The 17431-nt window shown below is 39.8% G+C and overlaps 5 protein-coding genes across 5 annotated transcripts; 2 read left to right on the top strand and 3 right to left on the bottom strand.

Moving 5' to 3' along the window:
• Positions 1–371: 371 nt before the first annotated feature.
• On the bottom strand, positions 372–3081 carry c19h8orf33 (chromosome 19 C8orf33 homolog). Its single transcript, XM_028476693.1, has 5 exons — positions 2891–3081; positions 1489–1913; positions 1324–1414; positions 790–936; positions 372–699 (listed from the first exon to the last, which is right to left on the bottom strand). Exons 1-5 carry the CDS (start codon positions 2916–2918, stop codon positions 482–484), a joined length of 909 nt encoding a protein of 302 aa, XP_028332494.1. The 5' UTR covers positions 2919–3081; the 3' UTR covers positions 372–481.
• A 750-nt stretch (positions 3082–3831) lies between these two features.
• Positions 3832–6188, top strand: h3f3d (H3 histone, family 3D). Its single transcript, XM_028475481.1, has 4 exons — positions 3832–3975; positions 4668–4809; positions 5445–5598; positions 5679–6188. Exons 2-4 carry the CDS (start codon positions 4682–4684, stop codon positions 5805–5807), a joined length of 411 nt encoding a protein of 136 aa, XP_028331282.1. The 5' UTR covers positions 3832–3975; positions 4668–4681; the 3' UTR covers positions 5808–6188.
• A 276-nt stretch (positions 6189–6464) lies between these two features.
• uqcc4 (ubiquinol-cytochrome c reductase complex assembly factor 4) lies at positions 6465–7253 on the bottom strand. The gene is made up of 2 exons (XM_028475482.1): positions 7062–7253; positions 6465–6943 (listed from the first exon to the last, which is right to left on the bottom strand). Exons 1-2 carry the CDS (start codon positions 7130–7132, stop codon positions 6613–6615), a joined length of 402 nt encoding a protein of 133 aa, XP_028331283.1. The 5' UTR covers positions 7133–7253; the 3' UTR covers positions 6465–6612.
• Positions 7254–7582: 329 nt separating this feature from the next.
• On the top strand, positions 7583–16983 carry chlsn (cholesin). Its single transcript, XM_028476436.1, has 6 exons — positions 7583–7699; positions 8309–8447; positions 8525–8635; positions 14184–14386; positions 15705–15786; positions 16274–16983. The coding sequence occupies exons 2-6, from the start codon at positions 8322–8324 to the stop codon at positions 16451–16453; spliced, it is 702 nt and encodes a 233-aa protein (XP_028332237.1). The 5' UTR covers positions 7583–7699; positions 8309–8321; the 3' UTR covers positions 16454–16983.
• On the bottom strand, positions 11076–13798 carry LOC114481525 (uncharacterized). The gene is made up of 2 exons (XM_028476435.1): positions 13519–13798; positions 11076–13143 (listed from the first exon to the last, which is right to left on the bottom strand). The coding sequence occupies exons 1-2, from the start codon at positions 13519–13521 to the stop codon at positions 12097–12099; spliced, it is 1050 nt and encodes a 349-aa protein (XP_028332236.1). The 5' UTR covers positions 13522–13798; the 3' UTR covers positions 11076–12096.
• Positions 16984–17431: the final 448 nt, after the last annotated feature.

Raw genomic sequence — 17431 nt, 5'->3', positions numbered from 1 at the left:
CGAGTAAAATTCAGGTTTGACAAAACGTTAGTGGTTTTTGCCAGCATGTAACTCTATATTAATTTAGGTAAAACATTTAGGTGAACATTGCTGCCAGTGAGCAAACATGTATGTTATGTAATTGGGATAACTGGGATCTCTAAAAAGGCCTGTAGGAATGAACGTTATGCTAACATGATTGTCTCATGTGTGAACAATGTGAGATGGGAGAAGTATAAGAAAACACCTGTAAAGCTGCATTGGATAAAATTGATACAAAAACTAGACAATAAATACTGTATAAGTATTTTTTTTTTCAGTTTTTCTTTATACAGTTTTACACATAAACAGATATCACACTTTAATTATGAAATACATTTCCATCTGGTGGTATTGGATTGGAAATCTGGTGTTGAAATATGTTATAAAAAAATAAATCTTTCAGCACATGTGCAGACCAGACAATTCCAGTAAAACAAAAGTATCTTTCCTGAAAACAGATCTATTCAAGGAAGTTAAAGTGAAACTCCTCCTTCGATGGAACAAAAACAAAGTGTGGTTTCTCCTCTTCGGTCTGTGGCATCAGCTCTGAGTCCTTTGCACACGCCTTTCCCACGCTTTCCTCTGCTGCTTTTGTCTGAGCTTTGACTTCAGCTTTGCGGTGGAAAACTGACTTCTTTGGCGACTCTGACACAGGTTTCACCTGAGCTGAGGAGAGTTCTGCTCAGGAACAGATAAACAGCTGTCAGTCCAAATGTAAACCGTCATAGGACGTGAAAACACTGATCTGGGATGTTTGAATCCACTCACCGGTCTGAATGAGTTTGAACTGCTTGCTTTTCTCTTCAGTCATCTTCTGTCTGTAGTCTCCTGCCATGGCCCTCATTACCTGCCTCTTCTTGACTAGCGGAGCTTTGGAGCTACGCAGAGTCTTCAGAGCACGAGAGGCCTCCTCCTCTGCAGAGACAAAGTACCGTAGTGATGAATATCCCTCCATCTTCTACACACACTTATCCTTTGTAAAGTAACCATGCAGTGGAGCCTATCCCAGGTTACTCAGTCAGGGCATTAACTAAGATCTGTGCTTGATGTGTTTATTCTCAGATACATCACTAACACGTGCACCAGTAAGTGGCCCAAAATTCACTTTGTCTTGTCGACCTTATGCTATAACAAAGTTCAATGAGAAACGCAGTTCAGAAAAAAGACAAAAGAACATTTATCTTATAGGTTAAAATGTCAATTGTGGTGACACTCGTAAATTTTACCCCAACAGTTACATTAGAAGCAAATAATTCATTTTCTATTGATTGGATTGTTGGCACAGCTGAAAATGCCACTCACTCTGTTTGGGGGTTCCTTTCTGGGACATCAGTCCCCTCTCTAGCTGCTCTATGCACCAGTCCAGCTGCCTGCTGAGCTGCTTCTCAGCACTCTGAAAGAGAACATCCCAAACAGCTTGTTGTTAAACAGACACTCATAGTTATGAATTCTGCTTTAGACACTGACCGGCTCTTCATGGCCTTCACTCTTAGCCGCTGGGATATGCTGTGACGGCTCTTTCTTCCCAGATTTTTTCTTTTTCTTTGTTTTTAAATGTGCATCTGATTCAGGAGGCTCATTAGCCTCTTGGATAAGGTTAGCCTGTTCCTGTTTGCTAGAATTTGAGGCGTCTGTGCTCTGGGTCGTCTCCATGTCGTCTACGGCTGATGCAGGAGGAATTTGAAAGTCGAAGGCAAATGAAGAGTCTTGTCCTGTAAATGATATCTGGTTTGTTGCTGAGGATTTATTCCTGTTGGTTGAAGGTTTTTCCACCTGAGGTGGGGAGCTCTCGGAGAAGAAGTTAAACCTGAAACTGTTGTTACTGCGAGTCCAGAGAGGCTCCTCAGCCTTGCCTTCAGTGGAGGTGGAGCTGCCAGATTTGGGTTGAATATCTGCTGAATACAGAGCACATAATAAGTTGGCCGTGGCTATGGATACGTTAAACATATCCATAGACTACCAATATATGCATATGCAGCGCCCCTCGTTGGCCAGTTTAGGTCTCGTGATAGGTGCACCACATGAGTTAAAGTTCCGTCAGTTGTATTTTAGCTCATATTTATTTTTAGCTACCCCGCTATCGCTTTTATTTTAGCCCAAACTCCAACCCTATCCTTAACCTTAACCCAGGAAATACCCTAAAATGATTATTTTTGTCGAATATGTATTTTTAAAGGTGGAATTTGCCATGTTAAATATGTTAAAATGAAAAAATAAATAAATATGTCAAAAGTGGAATTCAAATCCATGTTAGCAGAAGGAAGAACATTTGAATGCAGCACCTTAGACCACTCGTCCATCCTGACACTGAAAACACAGGCACATTACGGATACGCTTATGTAGAAAAGGTCCGGAAATGTACCCATAGTCTATGGGCTATGGGTACATTTAACGTATCTCTAGACACTTTCTAATAAGTTTGGTAGTAGGTGGATAACTTTACAAGGCATTGACAATAATTCACTATAAATTCACTATTTTTTATTTATTTTTTTTCTGCACAGGGTTTTCACAAAAGGGATTCACGAGCTTTAAGGGACTAATCCTTTAATTTAAATATTTTATTCTCATAAAAATAAGTTTATGTAGGAAACACTGTTTTTTTAACACAGAGAGACAGAAATGTGTGTATATATATATATATATATATATATATATATATATAGTTGGTAATGTAAATGTAGTTTGGGTGTTTTCAACTGTGTAAACGCTGATTTCCTGCTAGTATAACAACTAAATAATTGGGATTATTCATGATTACTTAGACAACAACATTTCTTAGTGTCTTTTAAATATTTACTTCCGTCTAAAACCACGTGCATGTATTAACTAACTGGTAGAAGATACATTCTTTTAGACATAATGTACCTAAAAACAGCAGATTTCTGTCGCTCATGTTGATTGTTCCAACGCAGGTTTTCAGCTGCAGACTTGAAGGACGATATTAACCCGAAACTCAGACATATTTAGCACAAAAAAAAAAAAAAGATTTAAAAGCTTTTCTCTTCTAATTTAAACCTATCAAAACACGCTGTTGGGAAGTCACTACTGAATCCTGTGTCACCTCGGAACGAGTCCGTCAGGGGTTCCCCCATCATTTAATAGTTCCGCGTTGTCTATGAAATTAAATCTAATTCATCATATTCAAAACAAGTAAAGAGTCGTACAAGGAAAGAATAAAACTTCCATAATTATGTGTGTATCGTTTATAAAGCATGATTATTTCAAACAAAGGAAAATAAGAACTTAGAGAGATCTGGTTCTGCAAAGGCTTTTCAGTGATAAAACCTACACAAAGACTGCTTATTTGTAATAATCCAGATGTTTTTTTTTATTTTTTTTATTATTATTATTTTTCAATGTGTTTTCTTTCAGTGTTTGTGCCATGCGTTATAGTCAGCAGGCTCCCTAACTCTAAACTTGTCCCCCCCTGAACCACCTATAAAATCTTATTCCAAAATACATGATCATAAAATAATAACTATTTATTAGGGACGGCTTCTTTGTTTTATCCATCAATCAATATCCTCTGTATATTAAAGTGGGATAAAAACTTTACGTTGTGTGCCAGTTTGAAATAATGGAGTTTAATAAGAAGCAATGGCATGGTCAGCTGTTGAGTGTATTTGTCAGGATGTGGTCTGTGGCGGTAGTTTTAGTTTAGGCGCCTAAATGTTGAAAAATAGCGCGATGAAGCCGGTAGAAACTGGAAAAGCTCCCACTTGATCCACTCCGCGTCAAACCCCAAAGATTGACGTCATTTTCCCCGTTTCTCCACCAATCCTCGTTTGTCGGGGTTCGAATCTAAACCAATCAGGAGACGCAGGGGGCGGGATGAAGCTCGTGGACGTCAAGGCTATAAATACCTCCTCCATTTCCCTCCTTGATATTTAAAACGGAGGAACACGCCTGAGCATACCGACTCATAGACCACCGGAACCTGAACAAAAACAGTAAGTTAGCGACTCCATAAACTTATATTTACGTTCGATTTATATTTAATACATGAGTGCTTTGTTTTGTGTCATGTCCTTTGTTGTCTTTACGTGTTTGAAGCAGAGACTTTCCATGAAAGCGTTACCGACCTACAATACAACAGAGCGCGCCATATTTCTTTGCTAACAACGTTGCTTATTGTTAGCATAATACATTTCCACTCGCATTCCTAATGTTTATTATGTAACCTTTCAGTAGTTGTTCATTGTCGTAGGGTCATTGTGGACAAATCGGCGGATTGCTGTAATTTAGTAGTCACTGTTATCGGTCACTGGCGCCATTTTGCAACCGTTGTGGTTGTCTTCAGCTCTGATAAACGTGTGTGTCCCCTGATGTCTAATGGTGGCTCCGGAGCGGCTTAGACAAAAACACTGATAGTTTGAAAATACGAAATATTCTTCATGTGCTGTGCTTTTATCAGTCAACTGTGGTTTGTTAATCAAATAATTGTGGTATTGGTGTGTAAACCTGGTTAAATGGAATGTACTAATTTGCCCCACAACTCATTTGTGAGCTTGATAGCCAACATTATTTGCGCATGCGCGGGAGGCCAAACACGGTGTGTTTTTTAACTAATTAACACGAGTACTAGTGGTGGCGTTTTCCTTCTTTTAAATGTGTTAATGTGATCTTTTCTTTGTGTTTGCAGACTTGTAGGTAACAATGGCTCGTACCAAGCAGACCGCTCGTAAATCCACCGGAGGAAAGGCGCCCAGGAAGCAGCTGGCCACCAAAGCTGCTAGGAAGAGTGCGCCCTCTACCGGTGGAGTAAAGAAGCCCCACAGATACAGGTACTACACCACTGAAAACATTGATTTCTTCGCGTTTTACTTTGAAAAAATTCTTCCACTTATTATTTTTTATTAAAGCCATTAGTTAAAGGAATGTCGTTCTGCTTGTGACAATTCCATTGTTCAAATTAGAGACATATAGGGACAGATATGCTTTTGACTAGGGCTCAGCAATATGGACAAACTTCCTCAAACTGGTGATATATGATTAATATCAATAATCAAAATTAGTCTTACAGCTGATAGATGTGTCTGTCTGTTTCTCCTGTAAGGGACAGCACATGAGAGTGAGTGGCGTAGTTTGTTTTGTTTAAATGAAGGTCTGGGTTAGGGTGTACTCGGTGATCATCTAACTAAGCTTTAAATGCTGTTCTGAGGAATAGCAAAAGCAACCACTGCTGAAACGAGTATGCTTTATATTGATGGTACTGTAATTTTCTATATCACCGAAATAAAACGCTATATAGATATATCGCCCAGCCCTACTTTTGATCCGTATTGGCGTGGAGTTATTCTTAAATTGTCTTTAGATGTGTCAAATGTAGTCCTCTGGGTGAAATTTCCTTTTAAGTCATCCATGTTGCTTTTTTGCCTAATTCCGTTAAAAGCTAATCTGTGGGGTCCTTTGGTTTCAGGCCTGGTACTGTTGCCCTGCGTGAGATTCGTCGCTACCAGAAATCCACAGAGCTGCTCATCAGGAAGCTGCCGTTCCAGCGTCTTGTCAGGGAAATCGCTCAAGATTTTAAGACGGATCTTCGTTTTCAGAGTGCTGCCATCGGTGCTCTCCAGGTGAGATTTTTGTGTGTATGGTCGTGACATTGTTGTTTTTGTGTCCTGTGGCTAACTGTCTATTTTTATTTTCTGTGCAGGAAGCCAGTGAGGCATACCTGGTTGGACTTTTTGAGGACACCAACTTGTGCGCCATCCATGCAAAGAGGGTCACCATCATGCCCAAGGACATTCAGCTGGCCCGGCGAATCAGAGGAGAGCGCGCATAAACGCTTTGTTTCTCTCCTCTTTGGGGAGGGGGTGGTAATGGGGTTCAATTGGGTTTTGTAAATCTTGACTTTTACCAGACAGTCTGTTTATTTTGTTAGTATAGTATGTTTTTGTACTTTTCAGTTTTTGTTTCTCTCTATTGTGTACCCTTATAGACTAGAGCTTCCTCTGTAAATGCTTCATAATTGTGCTTCATCTGTCATGTTTGGGGCGTGTCTTGGATGTTCCACTGCTTCAATCACCATCTAATGTTGCAGCTCACATTCTGACAAATCAATGTTCATCTCATCCTTCTACAGTTGGTCATGGCTTGTATCTGTAATCCTGTGTGTGCATGTCATAGGATTTCTTGTGCTGTAAATAAACTTTCTGCTACCTCATTCTGTTGCTGTCTTTAATAATACACTTTTGATGAAACTGTTGAAATCTATTTTTCTTGTCAAAGCAATTTATTACCCCACAGCATCATGTTGTAGACATAAAGCTTACCAATAAAATAAGATTCTGAAGGTTTAAGATTAATGTTTTTGGCTGGAATTGCTAATTTCTTTCCTAGTTTCAGCCTAAACTAGTTGCTACAAATCATATTAAGCTTGCTTGCCAGTGAACTACAGTACTGAACAAACCCAGGAAAAATGAACAATTCAAAAATTCACTTAAATTTTGAACATTTTATTTACCAGCAACTTATTAAAAAAAACAAAACAACCAAGAAGTTATGGGTCAACTTAATTCAATGCTGTGCTGTCAGTATTAAAGATGTTCTTCACAATAAATAAAATTCATATTTACATCTTCAGTTCCTCATTCCGATTTATTTTGAGATTCAGTGTCCTCTTCATCTGGGAGCAACCCTGGTAGATGCTCATACAGCTTCTTCTCCAGCTGTGCATCAATCTCAGTCTCTTCTCTGAACACACACCATAGCAGAAAGCTGATGAACACCAAGCTCACAGGAAGCACCTTCCACCAGGGCCGCGAGTACTGGCTTCCCATAGAACTTTCCACGTTCCATGTCCTGTGACTGGCTTTGCTGGTGGAGAACTTTATGGGTTCATCATTGACCTGCTCTTCGGTTCCTGGAGGTGCTTTAGAGCTGGCCGACAGCCGGGAGGTCAGAGTAGGGGATCGGACACTGGACAAATAGAAGTTGATGTCAGTGACCAACAATGGCACATGTTGGTTTACCGCCAACTCTTTATATTTACACAGGCCGACATTGAAACGGAGCTTGAATGTCAGATGAGTCTCACCTCCGGAACAAACACCGACCAAAAGCTGCTCGCCCCACACCGAGGATACGACCTGCTGCTGGGAGGCTCATCTTTGGTTAACTGCTCATCTTAACACACGCACACAAATACACACCGGTTACCGAAACAAAAAGTGTGCGCCGCCTCACGGAGAACAGGTCATGTAAGACAACGTTGTGCAACCTTCAATTCCTTCCGGGGCAGCATAGTTCAACGCACAGGTTTACGAAACGTAGAATTTTGTTGTGATTAAGCCCCAGCCTATTTAATTTAATAGATTCCATTTTTAATTGAGCTTGTTGTAAAAAAAAAAAAAAGAAAGAAAAAAGTTTTGTGCGAAATAACGCTTGTAGCAGTGCTATTTACCAGATGTACCGTATTTGTATATCTGCTGTGCTTTGGCTTTATTTTCCTTAAAACAGATTATTATAATACTAAATTAAAAAAAAAAAAAAAAAAAAAACCTAAGTATGTAGTTATTTTTAATGAAAACTTGCTTTTTTCCCCTTTTTTTTCACCAACGGACCAATCACAAATCACAAGCTGATTTTTGTCCAATCACGCTTCAATTTTCTTGCTCTACTTCCGGGTTTGGTTTCCACCCACGCTTGTCTGCGTCCTGCACGTTGTACGCTGAGGTAAAACTTGTTTTCTGTTCTATATCTATTTGAACTTGCTTCATGTAATTTTAAAAATAGTTTGTTTCGGTGGGTATGATGTTATTTACATACGCAGGAAAATGTGATTTGTAACAACACCGAAATGTATAAAGTAGAGCGATATAAGACGTGGACATGTTTTGTATCAGTGTTTGTATCACAAACGCAGGGTCATTAATGCTTGAAAAGTCAACATTGAGTAACTTAGATGAAGAAGTGGCAATTTTATCTGCAATGCTTCAATCAACATGCTGTTCTGAGCTGATGTTACTGCTGCACATTTCATTTTTTAAGGAAAATGTTTTTGATCTGTAACTTAAGTTTTGTTTCTGTTAGACTGTATTTTGAATGCATAATGGCTGGCTGTTGCTTGGTTTTTATGTTTCACAATACACCTGATTTTAAATGACTTATGACAAGTGTACCATAAAGTGTCAATGCTTGTTTGAAAACTAAATATGGAAATGCAAATTTGTTATATTCTTTTTGCAAAGTAAACAATTATTTTTTTTTCTGGGTTTACATTTTATTAACGGTACCTATCGTGTTGTTGTTTTGTATTTAACCATTTATTTATTTGTTTTGTAGAATTCGTCATCTAATGGCTAAGAACACATCCTTGACATCGGAATCAAAAGTTCCCAAAGGAAAAAAGATGAGTTCAAATCCTGAAGAGTTAACAAACACAAAAGTCAATAAAAAGAAGAGAAAAAAGGAGGAAACAGAGGTAACAAAAGCCATATTTGACCATATACCAGTTTGTCATCAATCACAAAAATCCACTCACAAAATCTGTTCCTTCAGGAGGTGCCGGCACAGCTACCATTAAACCTGGATGATAAAACACTTAAAAAGGTAAAGAAAGCTAAGAAGAAGCAGCAGCGGACAGAAGAACCAGAGGTGGATCAGAGTAAGGTGAGAACAGAAATGTTTTGGTTACTGTATATTTGCATGTTTGCTAATTATTAATTTTATATAAGTAACATGATTAGAAAACAGATTTGGTCTTGGTTGTCAAATCATTGCGTGATTTATGGTTTGAGGGTTTATAGATGATGCTCGGGTCGTCTTTTCACTTTGTTAGCTTGATGACGCGTTACACCGGGGGTTCTCAACTTGTGGGTCAGGATCTAAAAGATGGTCATTGAGCTGTTCTGTAACCATTCGGGTTACTGAATCAATGTCATTTGAATTAGTCAGAAGCTGTGATCAGATCTGTGTGGTGTGTGTGTGATCATCATCTTCACGTATGCGTTTTAGTGGGCTGTGATTTGGGGGGGTTATCAACCCAACTTTTTCTCAACTCACATTCACCATGCATTTAGGCATTACAAAATAATCTGCAAATCAAGTTTTTGTAATTACGTAAATGACTTCCTGGTATTGTTGTGGCATGCAGTCTCCTAAAATGGATGTTAATACAATCTTTGCAATAATAAACAAGAACATTCAGAAAGTACAAACCTCCCCCAAGCACCAAATTTCCTCTTTGCCAGATTTTGGCATTTATCTGGATCAGTGATTCACACTTTAAAGTAAGGATGCACCGGCTGATCGATCAGGGCCGATTTCCCTTATTTTGGGGGCAAAGGATCGTAATTTATGAGCCTTGGTGGAGCTGTGATATGTGACAGATCACTGGAACTCTGGTGCGGAGCAAACAAGTAAACTCTGGTCCTCTGAAAAATGTAGGTCTCGGTTCGGCTCAAGCGAAGCATGGAGCGGTTTTTAACCATGTGAGAAAGCAACCAGGACCAAATATAGGACTTTACATTGAAGCGCAATTGTAACGGAGCAACTCCATTAGCGGCAGCTCCGCTGTGTGCCTGCCGTCACGGTAACAGGCACGAGCACACACTCACAACCCAGTGCTCCAGCAGCAACACACACACACACACACACATCCATCTATTTTCAGAGTCGCTTTGTCAGCACACAAACAAACAGGTCACATTTCCTCACTCCCTTAAGTATTTCTCCCACATCATTCAAATATTTCACTCGTCGCTGTTTTCCCAAACTGTTCACATGATCAGCGATGGCTGCGCATTTGACTGCTGTGTTTTATCTGCATATATATTCTCATATCTTCACATATTACACATCCTTAGCGGTAAGTTACAGGTGACATGACGGCTCTCAGCGCTGACAGATGGAGATGGAGTCATCTCTGTTTATGTAGTGCATTAGCGCAGGTTGTGGCATTGTGTGATTTCAGATTATTATTATTAATGATTTTCCTGCAGAGATTGTTTTAGGATTTGCTTTGGAAAACATAGGAAGAGAGACCAAATATAGGACGTGACGGCGCGACTGTTATTAGTGACAGGGCAGCGCCACATCGTCACAGCATTGGTGGTTGAAGTATTCTGTCCAGTCGGTGACCGACCATCTTACCTGCATGACGCTGTTCAGATAGTTTGGTGCACTTTGCAAATAGAATGTGTGAAAGTGGACCGAACCAAGTGAAAATGCAAAAATGTTGCAGATTTACTACCTGAGTCGTATGTGTGTGTGTGTGAAAGCATCCTAATTTAGTATTTTGGACAGTAATGTTCTACACTTTTATGGTAATTAGTATTTGAGATAACCACCTCATGTGCAGTTAAAACAACACGTTTGTATTGTTTCACAGGTATTGTTCAATGTTTTACAATAAAATAAGATTGGAACATTCAACATGCTGATTGGCCAGAAAATTGCATTTGGCGCACCCCTACTTTAAAGGTTTGAATAAATATTTATTTCCATTAATAAGGATACAGTTGGTCCAAATGTATTGGCACTAGTGCCAATAAGACGTGAGGACAATTGTAATGACAATTTGAAATCAGCTTCGTATTCTTTAAAATGCATTCTGGTTTGATAGATCTTTGCATGAATTTACTCATGCAGCTCAGTTTTTTCCACTGGTCAGTGCACCTGTACAGTTTCTCTAACGACTTTCAGCAACTGGAACAAGATGAACGCTGTCAGCTTGGACATAAAAACCTGCCTCATTTTCCTCTGCAAACTATTTCCTGTAGGGCTTTCTGGGAGTTGCAGACATTTTTCCAGGCTTTTCGTCTAAAAGGGCTTTTGTGCAACAGTGTTTTTTCCATGAGAAGCTGGTTGTTGGAGGCATCCAAAAGTCTCACTGCCACAGCAGTCTGAAGAAAATGTTTCTCATTTACAAGACCTCTAAAACTATGTCTTCACTTGAGGGGATGAGATTATGTGGCAACTTTTAAAAAGGCACGCACACATTAAATACATTCATCCATTTTAAAACTGCGGTTAATAACACAGGTTTCTGACACATATATTTAATGAACAATCAAAACTGCTGCAAACCAGTAGGATTGATCCTGTAGGAAGTAAAATACAAAAAATAGAAAAAAAGGTTTTCGTTCCAATGATGTATTTTGTTGGCAACAAAACAAACATTTGGCATAACATCAAATGTTTCATATGATCATGAAGAAAAGACACAACTTTTAAACACAGCCACATGGCTCAAAGTATCCGCTTTTTACTGCAGATTGGTCCAACAAAAGTAGAGTGTAAATGCCGATTTTTGGAGATGGAGTAACTCAAGAACAATATTCCATTTATCCTGCCCTAAATAGCCACAAAAAGCTTCAGCATGAATACAAATAACAGAAGAACAGTGAAAGAGAGAAATGAAATCCAAGAATGAAAAGTCCAAACATAAATAATAGGGGAAAGAAATCATGCAAAAAGATCAATAAAGTGCAGTTATAGATTATTAGGAGCCTGTGTAAAAAAAAAAAAAAAAAAAAAAAACTGAGTTTATATTTAAACTAAATAATTAAAGAAACAGTTCTTTATTCAGGACATTCTGCAGCCTTGGAGCCAGATTCCAATCATCAGTCACCTTTCATTATGTGTGTCCCTTTGACTGGAGCATAAACATTTAGCTTTTAACTCCTGGATGGAGTACAATGGTTGTTCAATGGGTCAGAACTAAAAGAAGACAGAAAATAATTGTCAGGACTTCTCAGGAAGGGTTAAAAACATCTTCAAGACTACCTCACATTACGTCAGTCGATATGTGAAGGACCAGCTTATACACGGTGTGTCCAGCACAGCTGTGATTATTACACGGCTGTTTGTCTAATGTACGAAAGAAATGCATCAGATTATTTATTCCTTTTATTGTTTGGTTTTTCCTGTAGAGTCACTCATTCAGTCAGTTTTCTCGCGGTTTTGTTTTCTTGATCAAAACTTTTTGATTAAAATAAGTTTTGCATGTGATAGACCCTGTGGAGGATGCTTCATTAACCTGTACCCCATCAGGAACAGTTCTTAGGGTTAAATTTCAGTGTTTGAGTTCACCAGAGGAGCTGTTTCCCTTTGAATATGAGCTTAGTTCTTTAAGACTCGATGTCCTGCAGCGTGTCTGTGATCTCGATGTGCGGCGCAATGATGTTTCTGTGTGGCTGAGTGCCTCGTCTCTGACAGCAGTCCCTCAGTTGTCGCCATGCTCCATGAAGGCCTTCCCGACACGGCCGATGCACAAAGAGCACGAGCAGCAGGCTGACGCTGCTCCCAGAGAACAGAACGAACTCGGCCACGCTCAGAAACGCTCGCTCGTGATAAGTCAGCATCCCTTTCCTCTCTAGCTGTGCTGCTCTCACCAGCACCACGCAGTAGAAGAGCAGGCAGAAGAACATCTGTGCACTGACTGTCAGAAACACCGGCCCGTCCTTAGAACCTGAGAGAAAACGTCCTCTGGATTTCCACTGCCGGACACATCCGCTTATAATAAGTCCCAGTTGGACAATGTAGGGAATGAGAAACATTATGCACAGCTTGGAAGCTGCATATGACACCCCATCGTGTACTGGGTCAACAAAACAGTCACCGTTCTCCTGCAGATCATCTCTTGGTCCACGAAGTCCAGCTAGTAGCAGGGACATGAGCAGAGACGTGAGGCTCACAAGTGCTGCACAAACCTTTGGCTTCCTCAGCAGGGCGTCACACGGCGGGTCAAGACTGAGGACGTACGCCATGAGCACCAGCACCAACAGGCCACACAGAGAGGCAGCATTGATGGTGAAGGAAAGAGCAGCACAGCCTAAAGCCGTGCTCTGCATGTAGCGAGGTCTGTGAGCCAACGCGTAGAGAGAGAGGAGCAGCAGCAGCATCTGGAAGCCACAGAAGGCCCAGAGCAGGACGTCGAGCCACGCCAGCCGTTTGTGAGCCCTGTAGAGCTGGATGAAGTTGTAGAGCAGGAAGCAGCCTGGCAGGAAACCCAGCACAGCAAAGAAGCCGTAGACGTAGACCGCTTTGGAGATGATGTCATTGGTTGCAATCTCGTCAAGGGCAGTGGAAGAGGAGTTCCCTGGTGTGATGGATGTGATGGGGGAAGCTTCAAAAAATGCAGAGGTGGAGAAGGGCGAGTCTGTGCGTTGGTTTGACTGTAAGTGCAAACATACAGTATATAATTAGGATTTAGCTTTTTCAGCATCAGCTTCCCTGAGATGCAGCTGCTTTTCTGTTGTAAACTACCAGCATGTTTCCCCCTCATTTATCAGCAGTGTAATTGTATCTGTCTCTGTCTGTGCTCTCAGCCAGTATAAGGCTTTCCCCGTAAACATGTTGTTACTACAAACGGTTCCTTCCTGAATGAGCAGAGCACAGATTCACTGTTAGTAATATGCAATGTCTAAAAGTCTTCTTTAGATCTGTTTCTCTTCTACCATTTGTGATTGTTTCTCTAGTGCTGAGTGTTTTTATATCTTCCCCTTTGATGAGGTCTCTGCTCACTTCATCAAACACATGGTTCCACTTACCATTTCTGCTGTCGTCACCCACTCCCTCGCCTGTTTTGAATCCAACCGGCCCGACGCAGCCGACTGACTTGAAGCGTGTCAAAAAGCTGCTGCTAGCGTGGACGCGGCCGCTCACCGTCAAGGCTCTTTAGATCTTTGTGGGCATTGCCCTGAGAGCATACTTTCAGAGTGACTTTCTGGCCATGTGATCACAATCTTTTCCTCTCCTCCCGCCCTCTTTTTCTTCATTACCGGGGCTGGAGTCTCCTGAATCACTGCGCTCCTTGTTAAACTTCCTCTTGCTTAGCCTCAGAGAGTCTGCTGTGCTGTGTGGGTTTTTTTCTACTAAAGAGAAAGCTTTACTTGTTCAACGAGAGAGTTATTAGTTTACTAGGTTTTGACACATCTGGAAAAATCTGTCTAATTATTCTAAGATGTATAATAAATTTTACCCAGCAGTAAAAAAAACAAAAAAACAAACATGAATACATTTGTCAGTTTGGTGAGTGATTCTTTTGTGCCTGAATGCTTAGAATAAATGTGTGAGATAGAGGAAGCTGCAGAGCGACAGGAAGCGATTAGATCCAACAGGATGTGAAATATCGCTTGCGCAGACAAAATCTCCTGTTTATTTACAGTTTACAGTATAACACAAGTCAGGGTTTTGTTTCCCTCCTGTGTCACAGATTGTCGACGCACCCATTGGTCCGCATTGTCCAGAAGAGGAAGAGGATGAGTTGAGCCCCGAGGAGAGGAGAGTCCTAGAGAGGAAGATGAAGAAGATTCTGAAGAAGGAGGAGAAGAAGAAGCTTAAAGCGGAAGGAGCGGCGCAGAAATCCGAGCCCTCTGGTCCTAATGCGTCGCAGCAGGCTTTAGATTACCTGACGTGGTAAGAACAGAGGTCTGATGTATCGCCTCAGGGACACAGTGTGGAAATATGTATTGAAATGTTGAAACATGAACAGTTTTTGTGTGAATTATTTTAAAAGAAATTTGGCACAGGTGGAGGATTCTTTAGTACAGTTTGGGTTGTGACCCCATGTGGGGTCGTCTGGGATTGTAATGGGGTCCCTTGGAATGTCTATTAATTGTTGGGGGAAAAAAAACACAACATACAATCCTATTCAACTCTATTCTATACATCCATTGTCTGAAATATAAATCTAGTTTGATTTAAATGCTGTATAACAATATCTGAGCTGGCACAATTTATCACAAATTCTGTCTACTTTCTATTTGTAACTCCATTTTAACAAATATTAAAAAAACTAATTCTAGAAAGGAAAAAATGTCTTTGGGGTCGCCAGAAGTTTGTGATATCACAGAGGGATGTCCCGATACAACTTTGCTTCTTCCGATACCGATATTGCAGCTTTGAATATTGGCCGATATCGATCTGATACGATATCAGCACGACTCATACATACTTTTATTACTTATTTTGTTGTGTGGAATGTTAGAAAAGGCTTGATCAAGTGATGTTACACAAACACAGAACAATAGTCATCAACAGTAGAGATGAGAAAAACTGACCCATTTATTATTAACCAATTGTTTACATACATTTTAACCTTCAACATAATAGCTACAGTATTCTACAATTGAATAAATATAATATATATTGGAGATTTTAGATGCAGTTCGATAAAATCTGATGTTTGTTTTCTGGCTGATATCGGACCGATATCAATATCGTATTGAGACACCCCTAATATCACAATGAGGTCATGTTCAAAAAAGTTTGGGAGCCACTGCTTTAGAATCTCCTCAGCCCATTTGTTCTCACCTGTCTTTATCACAATAGTCTGCATTGCCTGAAAGAACTGAACCACCTGAATTAATTTATTAAGAAAAATAACTGTACTTTGACTATATTGTGTGCAAGAAGTCTCTGTTAGAGCCAGATTGCTAATTTCTTTTAATCCCAAACATCTTTTTTAATGTACAGATAATGCTAAATGTAACCTGTTTTACTAAATTAGAATCCCTCTGTAGGTTATCACATGTCACATTGTGCTATAAAACATATAGATGTGTAATCCAATACTTTTTAATACAAGAGGTAGTCTTTATTTGTGGCCTTTTTTTTAATCTTTCAACTTCATTCATATGTTATTGTGGAATTTCTTTAGTGTGTGGATGAATAATGTCGTTGAAAGGCTGTTTTGTGTTCATCTGCCTGCACACTAACTAATGTTTTGCTACAGTTGGGCTGAATCCCGTGCAGCGTGGCGGTTTCAGAAGACGAGGCAGACATGGTTGCTGCAGCACATGTTCGACTCTGAAAAGGTGAAAAATGAACCTGCAAAGGCTTTTCTTTTCTACTTTTTTAGCAATTGTCTGTAATTTCTTTTGGCTTTTGGAAAGATTACAGATGCAATAATCACTGAAGTTCTACTACTGCTTTAGTGTTGGAAACAGGGCATTAAACCATTATGCAAAACAATATTAAATTAGAGTGTCAGTGAGTCAGTATTGTAAATGTTGACCCTGTAATAATCTTTTATGTTGATGAAATCCTGGTTTTTGTCCAGAAGTTTTTTCATCAAGCAGCCCCATCACTCACCAATATGCAGGATAGTGGAAATGTGTAGCACTTAATATTAATTTTATTGTAACATCGATTCATCTATTCTCTCAATACAAGCATATTACCATCATATAAATGAAAGAAGTGTATCTTGAGATCAGTTTCAGTTTTTCATTGTCAGCGCAGCCATTTAAACACAATATCTGATGAACGGCTGGTGAGATCATGGAAACCCTGTGCTCTCAGATTCCAGAGGAGAAGTTCCCAGTGCTGCTGCAGTATCTGGAAGGCCTCAAAGGAGCAGCGAGAGAAACGACGGTGCAGAAAGCCCTAACCCTGGTGGAGCTATCAGGACAGGCGCCTGAGGACACAGCTGTCCAGCAGAGGGCGCACAGGGCCAGGGAAGTAATCCAGCTGTTGTCCTGAGTCCTGACATCATTTATAGAAAGAAGACAAGAGGAGATAAGATCTCAAGCTGAAACTAAAAATACTTTTTTTTAAAAAAAAATGTTTATCTTCCAGACTGTTTACATATCTAAAACATGTTTCTTTTCCTTTTCCTAACATTGCGTTTGCGTGCTGCGACATGCCTGTTCACAGCCAGCCAACGCAACAAATGGACTGAATATTTAAGCTGAATGATGTTTACATTTACACCAGCTGTAATTTTTTTCCCCTTCCACCAGTGTTTGGTTTTGTTTATAGACACTCATCAGTTAAAATAAATGCAAATCTCTTTGTTTGACACAAACAGCCACGAGACCTCCAAAGGAGAGCGTCTTAGTAGTGTTTGTAGTCGGGACATATTTGAGCATGTCGAGGCCTGCAGTGTGCAGAGTCACACTCAGTGTGTGGTGTTCACCATAAGCATGTATTATTGTAACAACTCACAGATGACAAAAGCCTGCCTTACGTCCACATTTATGCTTCTTATTAAAGACTTGTTTTTAAGTTCATTTAAAGCAAGTCAATACTTTCACATAGAATATCCTGGTTGTCAGTTTATGGTACTTCATCTGTTCTAAAGGGAAGCTTTCAGCCTTGCTTGAGGCTTCAGTGTGAGAATGTTTCACTAAGTCAGAGGAAGGAAACTGAATATAGGATGCTGACATCATTTCCCTAATTCATCCAGAAATAGAAATGCATCATTTTACCATTGTAAAAAATAAAAATGTAAAGTGCTTATATTAATTTTTGCCTGTTTTTATATAGATATATATATGACAAGTATTTTTCCATGGATAACTTTGCACTATTTTGATCAAAACAAACCTGTTTAATGCTTTAAAAGCACCAACATATTTAACCCTTTGATATGTGTTGATATGACTTTGCTTTTCAGACATTTGGGATAGCGTCCATTTCCAAAAAAACTGATTTCTGCTTTTATCTGCTAAAAATTAG

Source organism: Gouania willdenowi, chromosome 19 (assembly GCF_900634775.1).
Source record: "Gouania willdenowi chromosome 19, fGouWil2.1, whole genome shotgun sequence".
Taxonomy (NCBI): Eukaryota; Metazoa; Chordata; class Actinopteri; order Blenniiformes; family Gobiesocidae; genus Gouania; species Gouania willdenowi.
The sequence above is the reverse complement of the archived record's forward strand: the minus strand, read 5'-3'. Positions and strand labels throughout refer to the sequence as shown.

Bases quoted from the DNA above. Each gene is read 5' to 3' on its own strand.
- c19h8orf33 (XM_028476693.1), bottom strand. From the start codon at position 2,918: ATGAGCGACAGAAATCTGCTGTTTTTAG. The intron at 1,415-1,488 runs GTCAGTGTCTAA...GTTCTCTTTCAG, and splicing joins GTGAAGGCCATGAAGAGCCG to AGTGCTGAGAAGCAGCTCAG. The intron at 700-789 runs GTGAGTGGATTC...GTTCCTGAGCAG, and splicing joins GTTCAAACTCATTCAGACCG to AACTCTCCTCAGCTCAGGTG.
- uqcc4 (XM_028475482.1), bottom strand. From the start codon at position 7,132: ATGAGCCTCCCAGCAGCAGGTCGTATCCTCGGTGTGGGGCGAGCAGCT. The intron at 6,944-7,061 runs GTGAGACTCATC...CTATTTGTCCAG, and splicing joins GGTCGGTGTTTGTTCCGGAG to TGTCCGATCCCCTACTCTGA.
- chlsn (XM_028476436.1), top strand. From the start codon at position 8,322: ATGGCTAAGAACACATCCTTGACATCGGAATCAAAAGTTCCCAAAGGA. The intron at 8,636-14,183 runs GTGAGAACAGAA...CCTGTGTCACAG, and splicing joins CAGAGGTGGATCAGAGTAAG to ATTGTCGACGCACCCATTGG. The intron at 15,787-16,273 runs GTGAAAAATGAA...CTGTGCTCTCAG, and splicing joins ACATGTTCGACTCTGAAAAG to ATTCCAGAGGAGAAGTTCCC.
- h3f3d (XM_028475481.1), top strand. From the start codon at position 4,682: ATGGCTCGTACCAAGCAGACCGCTCGTAAATCCACCGGAGGAAAGGCG. The intron at 4,810-5,444 runs GTACTACACCAC...CTTTGGTTTCAG, and splicing joins AAGAAGCCCCACAGATACAG to GCCTGGTACTGTTGCCCTGC. The intron at 5,599-5,678 runs GTGAGATTTTTG...TTTTCTGTGCAG, and splicing joins CTGCCATCGGTGCTCTCCAG to GAAGCCAGTGAGGCATACCT.